The 13,848-nt window shown below is 53.8% G+C and overlaps 2 protein-coding genes across 2 annotated transcripts; both read right to left on the bottom strand.

The window, feature by feature from the left end:
- Positions 1–1,981: 1,981 nt before the first annotated feature.
- On the bottom strand, positions 1,982–8,308 carry Mcidas (multiciliate differentiation and DNA synthesis associated cell cycle protein). Its single transcript, XM_021638901.2, has 7 exons — positions 8,192–8,308; positions 8,011–8,107; positions 7,743–7,834; positions 5,472–5,541; positions 4,742–4,989; positions 3,470–3,580; positions 1,982–3,335 (listed from the first exon to the last, which is right to left on the bottom strand). The coding sequence occupies exons 1-7, from the start codon at positions 8,306–8,308 to the stop codon at positions 2,898–2,900; spliced, it is 1,173 nt and encodes a 390-aa protein (XP_021494576.1). The 3' UTR covers positions 1,982–2,897.
- A 2,630-nt stretch (positions 8,309–10,938) lies between these two features.
- Positions 10,939–13,848, bottom strand: Ccno (cyclin O). Its single transcript, XM_021638915.2, has 3 exons — positions 13,337–13,848; positions 12,592–12,777; positions 10,939–12,129 (listed from the first exon to the last, which is right to left on the bottom strand). Exons 1-3 carry the CDS (start codon positions 13,721–13,723, stop codon positions 11,629–11,631), a joined length of 1,074 nt encoding a protein of 357 aa, XP_021494590.1. The 5' UTR covers positions 13,724–13,848; the 3' UTR covers positions 10,939–11,628.

Below are 13,848 nucleotides of genomic sequence, written 5' to 3'. Positions count from 1 at the left end.
TCAAATTGCCTCTTGTTATGTTTCGTCGGCAGTGCTGGGGGTCAAATCCCGGGCCTCATGCATGCCAGGCAAGAACTATACCAACTGTGTCATATCTGAAGCCCTCAAATGTTACCTTATTAGAAAAGCTTTTCCTGACTAGACCACCTCATCTAAAATAACGTCCTCCCTGCCTCCCAAAACTCACCATCTGCTATGAACTGAACACCCGGGTCCCTCTGTTTAAGTAACTCCTAGTTCCCAATGTGATTGTCATTGGAGACCAGAGGGGTGGGAGGCTCAATTCAACACCAGTAATGGGGTTAGAGCCCTTTTAAGAGAAGACCGGAACCCTCTACCAGCCATGAGATTTTTCCAGCAAACAAACGGTGGTCTACAAACCAAGAAGAGGAACCTAAGCAGCCACTGCCTTCATCTTGGACTCTCAGGCCCCAAACTGTGAGAAACAAACACCTATGGCTCATGCTCCCAGCCTGTCTTGTGCTGTAGCCCAAGCCCTTCTCCTCGCCAGTCTTTGTTTCCTTCACAGCACTTTAAATTAATATTTGTTGTGTCTTTATCTCTTCTCAGAAAAGAAAACTTATATTCCATTCTTTTTGTTTTCTTAGAATCTGAGATAAGGAGATTCCCATCAATTTTCAATAAATATGTTAGATGAAAGACTAGGTTTTAGACTCTATTAAGTTGGTCCTTTGTGCCATTAGTTCAAAAGAGAGCTTTTCTCCACGAGAATGAAGGATAATTGGACTTGGTGGGTCATATTGAAGAGGAGGAGAAATAAGACAGGAAGTTAAAATAAGATGAAGAGTGGGGATAGATAGACTCATTCTTAGGAGTTAGGAGAGGAATAGGGAGTGAATATGATCAAAATATATTGCATACATATATGAATTTCTAAAATTAACAAGATATTCTGAAAAATATCAAACGATAGAGCTACTGGTCACTAGCATGACTTTTACAAAACTGTAAAATGAAAGACAATAACAGTATCATTATTTAAAATCTAGGCACAAGATATTGTGACAGGTTTAAAAGGGTTTTTTTGTTGTTTATTCTGGAGTTTGTTTTGATCCTGTGATAACTGTATATTTGAGCCTATGAAAAAAAATTCTGAACAACCCACTTTCTCAGTTCATTCGTTAGGCAAAATATGAGGAAATGTGGTCTATTTTATCTTTTTTTGTTTGTTTGTTTCTAAATGGCTATTTAAGCACCGATGACCGTACACACGCCAAACTGGAGCAGCAGGTCTTGCCACCTGAACCAATCCACCTGCTACCTGATATGTCCACTCAGACTGAGGAGCCAACTATGCCTGGGTCTGGCCTAGCGGAGTCCCGAGAGCAGGAAGAACACTCAGAGTGAGAACTGTGGAGGCTGAGAGAAACCACATATGCTATATGCCATTTATGTCACTTCAGAACGGAGCAGGAACAAAAGGAACCACAAACAATAGGGAGAGAAGAATCAACTGAAGCTCACAGAATTGTGCTCAGAAGATGCAGCCACGCAATGTGAAGCGTGGCAGTGTAGACCGTTCGCTTAAAGCAACCCGCCTTTCTTCTTAACTAAGTTTGGGTTAGAGGTGGTTGTCTGTTTCCACTGATAAAGCTGAATGCATGGAGACATTGTGTTTTCCAGAAGTGTGCAGGTACCCACAAAAGCCAGAAGAGAATTCGTGTATGTGTGTGTGTGTGTGTGTTTTCCAGGAGTATACAGGTGCCCACAAAAGCCAGAAGAGGGTGTCAGACCCCCAGGGACTGCAGCTCCCAAGTAGTTCTGAGTCATCAAAACAGATGCTGGGACCTGAACCCCAGCCGGTGCAAGAGCAGAAGCTCGGCAAGCACTCTCAACTACCCACCCATCTCTTCTGCCCTATTGTCACAAATCTCACCAAATTATAGGAGCAATTATTTCAAACAACTGTGTTCAGCACCTGTTCTGCACCAGCATTTATTTAATTGGGTAGCCTTGCCTGCTTTTGTTTGTTTGTTTTTCCAGACAGGGTTTCTTTCTGTAGCCTTGGCTGTCCCAGAACTCACTTTGTAGACCAGGCTGGCCTTGAACTCACAGGGATCCGCCTGCCTCTGCCTCCCCAGTACTGGGATTAAAGACGTGTGCCACTGCCTGTTTGTTTTGGGAGTTAGGTGTCTTTTTTCTTTTTTTTAATTGAAATAAAAATTTTCAGTAGTAACATAGTTAGGTGTACTCTGAGGACTGGGGGAAATGAGCGATGTGTTGAAATACTCAAACAGAATACCCAGCTTCTGAACCTAGAATCCTTAAAAGACTGGCGATTGGATAATTCCAAGAGAGCCTCCCTAGTGGACAATCACATCAATCTCTTGGCACTATTCTGTTTTCTAACAAATCTAGAGTACTCTATAATCTTAAGGCCTGGAGAGATGGCTCAGTAGTTAAGAGCACTGTCTGCTCTTCCAGAGGTCCTGAGTTCAATTCCCAGCAACCACATGGTGGCTCACAACCATCTCTATTGAGATTGGTGCATACATGCAGGCATCCATGCATGGAGAGTACTGTACAAATAATAAATAAGTCTAAAAATCAAACAAACAAACAAACAAAAAATAGCAAAGTCTGGAGGTGAACATCTGTAATCCCAGCACTCAGGAGGTGGAATCGGAAGGGCCGGGCATTCAAAGCAACCATAATAGCAAGTCAGAGACCAGCCTGGGCTATGTGACACCTGTCTCAAATAAAACAATCGAAGCGCTAGAAAAGAAATACTTCTAAGTTTGACTGTGACGTGTCCGTGGCTGAATTCTGGAAACCAGATGTGGGAAACAGCTCTACCTAATCGCATTCGCTGGCAGAAGCTTCAGTCTGGACACAGGGCAGTGTTTGGGGGTGGGGAGGGGGGACCAGGTCCCCGCTCAGCTGGGGACCCAGCGGAATTTGTAACCACCCGTGGCGGTCCGGATGGTGAAGGCTTTGCCCTGGGGGAAGGCCAGAGTGCGGATGGTGCTGTGGCTGCGGATGGGCGTGCTGAAGGAGCCGCCTTCCTCCAGCTCGCTGCGGCTCAGGTTCACCGAGCCGGCGCTGCAGCCGGTGCGCAGGCCTCGGAAGGCGCCGTGGAGACTGCCGGAGCTGCAGTCCTTGCTCCTGCCGGGCTCCTGCTGCAGCCGGGGCCGCTTGGGGTCGCGGGTCTGCAGGGCCTCGTCGCAGCGCTGGGAGATGTCCCTAAGGATGGCGTCCACCTCCGCGCCACCCTGCCCTACTTGTCCCGCTGCACAGAGCAGCTCCTCCAGGCTCCTCTTCGTCGTCGCCTTGACCTGGAAGGGCTCGGCCGGGGACTGCGTGATCATAAGCTTCTGTGAAAGAGAAAGCAGAGCGCTGGAGCCGCGCGGGCAGAAAGAGCGGGAGCGCCCCACACCAGGCATCACCAGCGGCCCCTGCACAGGCGCACTCCTACAGTTCCGACGTGTCCCGCGAGCCATCCACTCACGTCCAGCACCGAGGCCAGGTGCCGGGTCCGGCTGGCTAGCTCTTTCAGCTGCACGTTCCTCTCCCGGAGCGAGGCGATCTCCTCCTGCTTCTGCGTCAGTGTCACGTGCAGCTGCAGTGGAAGAGCTAGCCTCAGAGAGAGGTCACAGTGGGGCTGGACTCCTCAGGAGTTAAACTAAGACCCTGAAGTCTCATCAGTACTGAGGACCCACGGGCCTTTATTCCCCTGGCAGTAGCCAACTGGTTCGTTTATTTTATTTATTTATTTTTTTAAAGGAAGATACAGCTGAACAAACTGCATCTCAATTAAACTTTGGTGCCTTGTTGGATAGAAGATAGAAGTCAACAGTACTGATTTGGACAACAAGCTCATCTAGGTTCTCCCTCTAAAGTTCAACCATCCTACGCCTCAGTTTATTTATCTATAAAATGGGGCTAGTGAAATTGTCTAGCTTCTGTTACATCAAGTGAGAGAAGAAAGTAAATTGATAAACACAGGGTCAGACACACACTCACAAACTTTACATAAGAACTGCTAGGGGGCTGGAGAGATGGCTCAGAGGTTAAGAGTACTGGCTGCTCTTCCAGAGGTCCTGAGTTCAGTTCCCAGCAACCACATGGTGGCTCACAACCATCTATCATAAGAGCTGCTGCCCTTTTCTGGCACACAGACAGAACATTGTGTGCTAAATAAATAAATCTTAAAAAAAAAAAAAAGTTGAAATAGAACTGCTAGTAGTATTACCAGGCGGGAATCGAGACCAATGGGGCACACCTGAAATCCCAACACTAGGGGAAACTGAGGCAGAAGGATCTAAGTTCTAGGCAAGCCTGTGCGTGCTATGTGGTGAGTTCAAGAAAAGGACAGGGGTTGGGACCATAGCTCAGTTGGTAGAGTGCTTATGCTTAAAGCCCTGTCTAGATCCCCAGTACCACATAAACCAGAAATGGCGTGGCTTGTCCGAGAGATAAGGAGTTCAAGGTCATCCTCTGCTATATAGGAAGTTAGAAGCCAACCTGGGCTCCACTAGACCCTATCTTGAAAAGAGAATGAAAGAGGGGGGAAAAAGAAGAAGAGGAAAGAGAAAAGAAATCCTGGTGGGGTTCGGTCATCTCGATGTAACACGTTCAGAACCGGGATGGGCCAGTGGAGCAGTACCTGCTGTGAGAACCTTGGGGTCCACAGGAGCACACCCCAGCCATTATAACTCCAGACTTCTGCCCTACACTAGACCCCGTCTCCACCCCGAACCCCCTACCCCAGGGCCCCTACTTGATTATTCTCTATGAGAGCCGTCCCCAGGGCCCTCTGGTTCTGGTCGGCCACCTCCTTCCAGTACTCCTCGGTCGGTGGTGGAGGCAAGTCTGAAGAGCAAGGCGGTGGCGGTGGCGGCAGCGGCGGAGACCCCAAGGCAGGCGGGTCCATCGATGGGGAGAGGCAGGACCGAAAAGACGACACACCGCAAGGGGAGAAGGGAAAGTCACCTTCTGTCAGGGGAGGTGACATCAGAGAGGACGAATCTGAGAGGAAGGGATTGTAGCTGGATTAGTGCTCAACCAGCCACAGGTGCAAAAGGCAGAGTCCACGATCCATGGTGTTTCTTGCTATTTTGTTCATAGGTACCAAGTGCTCTCTCCATACACCTGCTGGGCTAACCTGGAGGAAATCAGGCAAACCTGCTGGGGCCTAGAAGACATACGAGGTTTGGCTCCTCTGTAGACCTTTGTCACTTAAGTTCTGACCCACCACATCACAGCACAGTAACCTCATTCCCAGAACTCACACCCGAGAAAACCATAGGAGCCCTAAAGACCAAGTGACAGGATTTCCCCACTAGAGGGAGAGGATATCCTCAGTTGGGAAGACACTGACCCCTTGGGGAAAGAAGGGCTGTCTAGTCTTCGGCAGATGGCTGGACCTGCACCACTACACAATCTGAAGCATGCAGCTCCCATAGGTGACATCCCTTCTGTCATTTAACTGCAATGGGGACCGCACTTGCCTGCGATGAGGTCATCCACCACGTCTCTGAAATTCTGCAAGCTGAAATCTTCCGTGTGCAAGGAGGGGTCCTAAACCAAACCAAGGGCGTGAGCCAGTCAATGCTGAGTGTGGGCAGAGACTCAGAACAATTCTGAACAGACAGACATCCTTGAAGGTTGGAAGGCTGTGTGCACTCTGGTTCACAGTCAGAAAACCCAGAAGAGTGGGCTCCCCTTGGGCTGGCAAGCTGGTTGGGCCGTAACCTAGGAGTTCTGCTCCCGAAAGTCTCCAGTTCCACAAGCACAGCAGCCCATCCCCTGGCTGTGCCAGCCCAGCTGGGTGTCAGACAGCCCATCTGAGCTTCCTCTCAAGTAGGTCATCAGGCAGCTATGCTGACTCCTTTCAATATTCTCTGTGCACCTACAGAACAGCAGCTCCAACTTACCCTCCCCCCCACTCCCCACCCCCACACACCCTTACCTACCTCTCTAAGAGCAGAGATTGAGGCATTAACACCAGGACAGGTACAAAGGCCTCCAAAGCCTAGATTTAAAGTGCTAACCACTTCATCCATAAAGAAAAGGGGAGGGTGGGACTGTGACCACAGAGGCCCAGGAGACTATAAAAAGACATCCCTTCAAGGGGCTGCAGCAGCTGTGGTGTCTTTGGTTTAGTTTGGTTTCAGTCTAAGTTGGAATTGGCTTTTTACCTATGGTAAGACACACCTTCATGTTGCCTGGCCAGGATGCCCAGGTGCCTGAGAGAGAAGAAAATGGTAAAAAGGAGGAGGCTCAGGCATTTTTCCTATTCTCTTAAGGGATAGTCATTTCAAGTTGACAATTTTTGTTTTGTTTTGTTTACACAATCTCTGAGTTAATCCTCCCACTAGAGTGGAAAGTAGGCAGGGCCAACAGAATGCTTCCTCTTCCGTTGAGAGGGAGTCTGAAGCCAGGAGAAGATGGATTGCTCAACACCCAGGGGCCATCCTGGCATACCAGTGCCTGTTCCATTCTTCCTGGCTACCCCATTGATTGTCTTTGTTTAGAATCCCTGGCTTTCTTGGAGTCCAGTTAGAAAGGGGAAAGGAGTCTCTAAAGACTATGTCATTAGACACCCACAAGAAATGTCTACTGATTCCACTAGTCATATATTTTGGTGGAAGCAAAACTTACCCTAATTCTAACTTTTTTTTTTTCTGGCCAAATTTTCAAAATCCCAGATTCCCTCATGGAAGAAAGAGGACAGATGACCAGCACCTGCTGGACATTGAGGACTCTGGGTCAGGTGACAGAGGCCCAGGCTTGTCTTTCCTTACTTGAGCATCAGCTCTAAAGAGAGCTGAGCATCCCTTGTAGGACAGTGCCCACTCTCAACACAGAGTCTGCTTCTGGCCTCACCAGGGCTGAGTCACCCTGAGCGCTTCCCCAAGGCTGGAAAAGGCTGGTAGAGGATTCCTTAGAAACTTTACTCGGTTACTTCACGGCGCTCACAGATTCTGCAGGGTCCTGCAGTGGGCCTGCTCCCCATGGACCCTGTGATCCCTGCACCTGCTGTTAGAATGTTGAAGTAGTCCTTTTCCCTATGGGCTACATCTGGATAAGAGCACCTGTCCTTCTGGACATGTCATGCCCCACCAAAGAAGACTCAAGGCACCAGGCCTCTGAGGCACCAGGCCCTGAGAAGTTCCATTCTCTGCCTGGAATGTGTCAGCAATGGCAAGAGGTAGAAATCGGATGAATTAGGAAAACAGGTTTAGAGGGAAAGGGGGTGGGGGAGGGGAGTCTCTCTTCCCCAAGAGGGTAAGGGACCAGAATGTTGGGGGGTGGGGCAGGGGCAGAATAAGACTTCTAAAATGGCCAGCTGCCGAACGTTCATCTCTGCAGATGGAATGTTGCCCACCCCCTTGTTTACAGAATCCTTTGTCCTTTTCCCCAGTGACTTCCATACTCCTTCAGTACGCACGAACTACATACAAATAGTTCCTGAGTGGCCAGAAGTGCCTGACAAACAAGACAGTTATCCTGTGAGCTCGTGCCCACTCACACGGTTCTTTAGTCCAATTGCCCTGTTCAGATGAACGACAAGGGGCCCTTAAGTAAAAGTTAGCCAGACCCGCTCTGGAAATGAGAATTTAATAACATACTAGGACAGAGGAGAAAACTGGGACCTAGAAGGCTTGACTTCCCCGCACTCTGCTGAAAGTACCCGTGCTCCCTGTCCATCCTGAGACCTTAGAGGAAATAAACCCACTAGTTTTTCGGTTGGGTCTTTTAAGTGGCTTAAGACGTACCTGCGCAGCGGAAGAATCACCAGCAGGAGGCGCTTCGGGGCCGAGCAGCGAGGTGCAGTCGGCGAGGTCCTGCAGGTCTATGGTGGTGAGGGCTGCGCGGGGAGATCGGAAGACAGGCACCCGGCGAACCCTAAGCCTCTCTGCCGGGTCGCCTTCGGGACCCTCAACCAGGCCCTCGGAGCCCGGGGGGAGAGGGGCTGCGGACCGCGAGCTCCTCACCCACCCAGCATGGATAACCGAGGGGTCGTGCAGGCGCCCCCGGGCTCACCTGGCAGCGCAGCGGGCTCGGCTTCAGGGGGGTCCTCGTACACCGACACTTGGCTGCAGCCGCCGCATCCCGAGAAGGACTTCCATGGAGGAACGAGCTAGCCGGGCACAGAAACGGGGGGGACGCGGGTCAGCGTTCGGGGCGCGGGGCTGGCCGACTCTCCCAGAGCCGGGCATCCCACCTTCCTCTCCGGCTTCCCGGGCTTGACGAGGAGCCGCTGCGGCAGGTCCAGCATCCGGTTGGGACAGATGCTGTCGAAGGCCCGGCGTCCGGCCGCGCTGCCCTCGTACGCCTGCATCCTGGGGATGGAGACCCGCACCCCGCGCGGCTGCACCTGTTGGGGCCCGAGCTGGGGCGACGGCGCGCGGGAGGAGCGGAGGGAGGGCCCCGAGCAGAAGCGCGGCGCGGGAGGGGCGGCTCGCGCCTGAGCGCCGGAGGTGGCGCCTTCAGCCCCGGACAATCTGCGCGCCTGCGGAGGCGTTAACCAACCTGGCAACCCGGCTCCCCCGGGAGCTGAGAGCGCGGGGCCAGGGCCCGCGAGCGCCCTTTGGCGCCAGAGCCGGGCTAAAGGGGGAGGGGGAGGAGTGGGAGGGAGGGCGGAGGCCATCGGTCCTAAGCTTCCAGCAGGGATGAGAAAGTTAACGAATCTTTGGTTTTTCTTTTCCACCCCAGACACGAGGCACACAATGAATGTGGAGTGACGGTCGCCAAAACCGTACTTGGGGAATTTACCCAGCAGGTTCTGGTGGGGAAATAGAGGGCCTTCCCGGGCCAGCCCCCGGATTAGAGCAACTGCCCTCAAATCTGAACAGCATTTCGGATTTTCAGCAGTGTGGATTTGTGGATTTCATTTGGGTTCCCATCCTCGCCTACTGCCAAAAGCTCCGCTGTGCACCCCAGCCTTGCAACTTCCCCGGGAACGGTGCGCACATTCCTTCAAGGATTACAAAAAAAAAAAAAAAAAAAAAAAGTGACAATGCTGAGGCAAAAGAGTTGCTGCGAGTTGGAGACTAGCTTGGGCTACGTGCTGGCTCCGAGGTCAACCTGAGCTAAAAGACTGTCGGCGGAGGGGGAGATACTTACTCCAGTTTCTGAAAAACCCTACTGTGGACATTTCCAAACCCCTAAAACCCTAAAGGCTTAGCTGGCTCTCTCAGCATTTGGCTGTCTTCTGTCTTCTTTATAGTTGTCTGTCCCCGCCACCCCCTCTGAGCAATTTCTTCAAGTCAGCCTCTCTCTGGAAGAAGTATCCTCCAGGATTGGGTCTATTAGAAAGAGACGTCTCTCAGAATGAAGCACCTTTGGGTGAGGGGACCTTTTCAGGGAACCACCCAGATCAGTTCAATGTAAAAATAAGCATCTGAAATTGGAGTCTGTGCACCCTTCTGCTGGGCACCTTCCTCTTGCCTTGCATCTAGCAGCACAAGGGAAAGACCTTTTCTTTGCACCCGTTAGCTGAATGAAGAGATTCCCAGCAGTGTTGGATGACGGCTGGATAGACTCAGAGTCATCTATTTACAGGAACTGAGTTGAGGTGCACATCTGGGCCTGTGACGTTGGGGGGAGGTGCAGCTGTGGTTTCTGTGACAATGCACAAGGGTGGAGACTGGACCCCTCCAGACCAGACTGCCTTCGAGAAAAACAGTAGCGCCCACCTCAGCAGAGTTGGGAGAGGCTGGCTTATGTACAGACAGTGGCTGGTGCTTAGACAAATCAGGTCTTTTCTTTTAAAGGAGCCTTTTCAGCTATCTTCCAGCTCCCCGCTGCCTGCCCCTGGCTCTGCTCCTTATTTCAGGAAAATTTAGGAGGCATCTATGGAAGTGTCAGAGGGGACTGGACTGTTAGACACTAGGGAAGATAACCCCCAAAGCTGCTTCCTTCCACAACCCCCCTCCCCCCCTCCCGTCACCTCAACTGAGGGCCCAAGATAGGTAAGTTAGACAGGCGACCCTCCCCTTTCACTACCACAGAGAAGTGTTCCGCTCCCAAGCTCCCAAGGAGTGAGCTCTAACCAGCCTATCAACATCCAAAGAGGAGCCTCCCACCCCACCCCGGGGGACCCTGAGTAAGGTCCAGTCTGGGGGGGGGGGATGCAGAGGCTCTGCATTTTAAAGTTTGCTTTTATTCACCGTACATTGACACTCTAAATTCAGAGGGGCAAACTGGGATTTCTTACCCCAAACTAGGTTTTTCTATCCTACAAATACAAAACTTTTTTTTTCGGGGGGAAGGGGGGGAAAGACCAAAACCCTCAACACAACGAGAGGTGTTCACTCCGCTTAGGTTTGTTTTCCTGCATCACCTCTCCTCCCACCACTGCACAGGGCGGGGCTATTGCTTCTTGAGGGTTCTCTGTGCTCAGGATGGGGACTCAGAACAGCCACACTGCAACCCTAAGGATGGCTGCCTTTATCCCAGTTTCAGAGATAAGTGGGCCCAAGATCTAGCAAACTGGCTCCACCACAGAAACCACCTCATTGACACCTGACCGTGAGGTCCAAGGAAGGTGCAATGGAGTTGAATTTGCTGCAGGTGGTGGAGCTGAGGGGCGGGGCCTACAGCTGATTAATGACAATGGACCTGAAGATATTGTGGCGCGTTCAGCCCGGGGAGCTTACTGCTTCCCAGACCAAGTTTTCCTTCTGTAATGGGATTCTCCTAGGGAGGCTAGAAGCAAAGACAAAACTGACTAGAGTGCTCCAGAACTCCACAAGGCAGTGCTGGAAGAGCCAGCATGAGGTGCCTACTACAGAGAGGGGGCTTAAGAATGTCCAGGAACATAAACGGGAGAGCTCAGAGCGGTGTTGCTAAGGGTAAGACAGATCACACCACCTCCAAGCCCCGTGACCCGCTGACAGCCTCTGGAAAGGTGGGACAGGACTGCTTCGTGGAAGAGTGAGATAAACGTTAAACACAGACGTTGCAAGGAGTCAGTATATTCTTTATTACTGTCGTGCGGTTGTCACCCTGGCCTCATGCAGCAGCAGTGTGAGCTGAACCAGGTAGAACTTCCGAGGAAATGGCCCAGGTTGTACCAGCTGCAACAGTATGCAACAACCTCCCAATGTTTCTTGGGTTGCACCAGGGATTCTCTCTCGATTCGCCCACTGCTAAGCCTGCCTGGTCCGCGGAGCTTCGCACAGCTCCACGTTGGTGAGTGCAGCCTTCCAGATAGCAGGCTGCGGTGACTTCTGACTCTGCCTCATTCTCCTTGGGTCACCGTGTGGGGGAGGGGCTCAGCCTCCTGACTGGAGGGGATTCAGACACGGACAAGCAACTTTGACTTGTCCGATTCCTGGAACTGTGGCACATAAAATCTCCCCGGGTCGTTCTCACAGAGCTAACTACGGAGTGAAGTTGTGGGAGCAAGGGAGAGCCTCTGAAATTGGTAACCACCTTGACCGACTTCACCCGTGAAGGGAAGGGCAGACACATCATCAGTAGCATTTTCAAAAGCCAGGAGGACTGTCGCCCCGCCCTTGTGTGCTGCAAAATAAATAAACTAAGAGGTTCCGTTATTGTACACTATTTACAAGTAGGAGTCCTAAACTTGTCTTTGGAGCGAAGCTGCACACTCCCCTGAAGGCACAGAGCCGGGGCGGGGCCGCGAAAGGGAGCTCAAGGGCGTGCTGTTCCTTTCCAGCTCTGGGGCAGGCTGCACTTCTCCCAGATCTGGGGGGGCAGCATGTGAGTCAGGGAGGTGCTGTTGATGGACACCAGCGTCTGCAGCTTGCCCAGGCAGTCTTGCAGCGCCGCCTCCGGGTGCTCTCCCAGGCGGAGGTCCAGCGGGCGCGGGCGCAGCAGCATTCGGTCAGCCAGCGCCAGGCAGCAGACGGCCAGCAGGGACGGTGTGTAGGTGGTGAAAGCGTAGTCGGCCAGGCTCAGCTCGGCCACTTCCCGGGCCAGGCTCTGGGCTTCTAAAGCCTCGGTGACCTCGGCCTGACCCGCCTCCACGCGCGCGTGAGTGAAGTGCTCCAGGAAGAAGCTGATGGTGGGCGCGCCCAAGCTGAAGCGCAGCTTGTGGAGCACGATGCACTCGAGGTTACAGAGCTGCTGCCGGGAGAAGGCGCCTCCGCACAGGGCCAGGAGCTGCTTCACCCGGGGCGGGTGCACCTCCACCTGCAACCAACGCAGAGCGCGCTCAAGTTCCGGCCTGGTGGCCTCCCGGGCCCCTGGCCAGCCCAGCCTCAAATCCCGGAGAGACCCGAGACTTGACCCTGTTACCATCCCCCCTTCCATACAAGCTTCACCTTTCCACGAGTCTACCCTCAAACCGCAAACGGCTGCTTTCAGTACAGCTTCTCTCTCTACAGAGACTGGGGGAGGGGGGGACGATTTTAAAAGCACGTTTTCCAGAGACAAGTGCCACAAAGCTTTGGGTGGAAGACCGGCTACAGCCTGTCTCTTTGCGGCCTGAAGGTGTTGTTACCAGAGTTGAAAAGACATCAAGTTAGAGCTACGACGCGTTAAGACCTTCGAGCATCTGCCAAGATGAGCCGCGCGATCCAAGCCCTGCCCGAGCGAGCGGAGGACGGGCTGACTGCAGACACCGTCATTCCCTAGGCCTGGCGGAGGAGGTACCTGCTTGCAGGCGATGAGCAGACAGGTGACCCCGAGCAGCTGGAAGCAGTCTGCAGCTACCGGGGTCGTGAGGAGGAACCGGTCCAGGGTATTCACCGTCAGGCACAGTGACTCGAAAGAGAGGCCGAACTGGCGGTGGACCGGCAGGAGCCAGCTGAGCAGCTTGCAGCGGGATTCTGCAGTCACCTGGCGGGAGGGAGAGGAGGGGGAGCGTGCTGCAGCAAGGGGCCAAGAAAATCCACGGAGGGGAGAGGACAGAAACTAAATGAAAAATAGAAAACACGTGGCTGAGACCAGGCGCCCCCGAACGCCCGGGCTCGCCCCTGGCACTGTCCACAGCGCATTAGGCCTATTACCCGGTCTAAATCCTCTCAAGTCAAAGGGAAAGAAGGGGGGGACGGGGCGAAGTTTTTGTTGTTTTCAGATGTACAGACAAATTCGGGAGCCCGAGCTCTCATCTAGAAATCGTCGGGCTCTGCGCATTCTGATAAACCCCTGCACCACCACCCCCATAACTACCATCCAGACCATCCGGCCCCGCCCCCCCGCACACACTCTCCTCCATCTAACAGGTGAGGTCGGCGGCCCGGTTTGCCCCCTCTGCTCCTACGGACGGGCAGAGAACGGGCTGCAGCGACTAGGGCGCAGCAGACGCCGGGCGGCAAGGGGGGGGGGGGGAGGTGGCGCGCGAGCCCGCCGAGGCCGCAGCGCGACGGCCGGGGGCTGGCCCTAGCCGGCGCCTCACTTGCGGCTGCTGCGCCAGCGCCTCCCGCGGGTGGAAGAGGCTCTCCTGCGCCCGGCGGAAGTCGTAGCACGTCTGGCCGTAGTCTCGGAAGATCTGGAGGTCTAGCAGGGTCAGGGGCCGGGCCGAGCCGAGCCGGGAGCTGCATTCCCGAGCTGCGGGCGCCGCGGGGCTGTCCCCGCCGTCCGAGCCGGAGCTGGGCGACTCGAAGAGGTCGCAGACGCCGGAGTCTCCCCGGAGCGAACACGTGTTGAGCGGCCGCAGCGGCTCCTTCCTCCTCAGGCGCGGGCTCCTGCTCTTCTTCACCGGGGCGCCGAGGTTCTGAGGCCCGGGCCGCCTCCCGGCTCCCGCGGCGGGGCTGGCGGGGCTGGCCGGGCAAGGGGTCACCATGATACAACCGGGGAGCCGCTCCAGCGTCCACAACGCCCGGGCGCGAGGGCGGCGGGGAAGCTGGGGTCCCGCTGCCGGCGCAGCCCCCTAAGTACCCGGCCTGTGCCTCCCCCGCCGCCGCCACT

Source organism: Meriones unguiculatus, chromosome 6 (assembly GCF_030254825.1).
Source record: "Meriones unguiculatus strain TT.TT164.6M chromosome 6, Bangor_MerUng_6.1, whole genome shotgun sequence".
In the NCBI taxonomy this organism is placed as follows: domain Eukaryota; kingdom Metazoa; phylum Chordata; class Mammalia; order Rodentia; family Muridae; genus Meriones; species Meriones unguiculatus.
The sequence above is the reverse complement of the archived record's forward strand: the minus strand, read 5'-3'. Positions and strand labels throughout refer to the sequence as shown.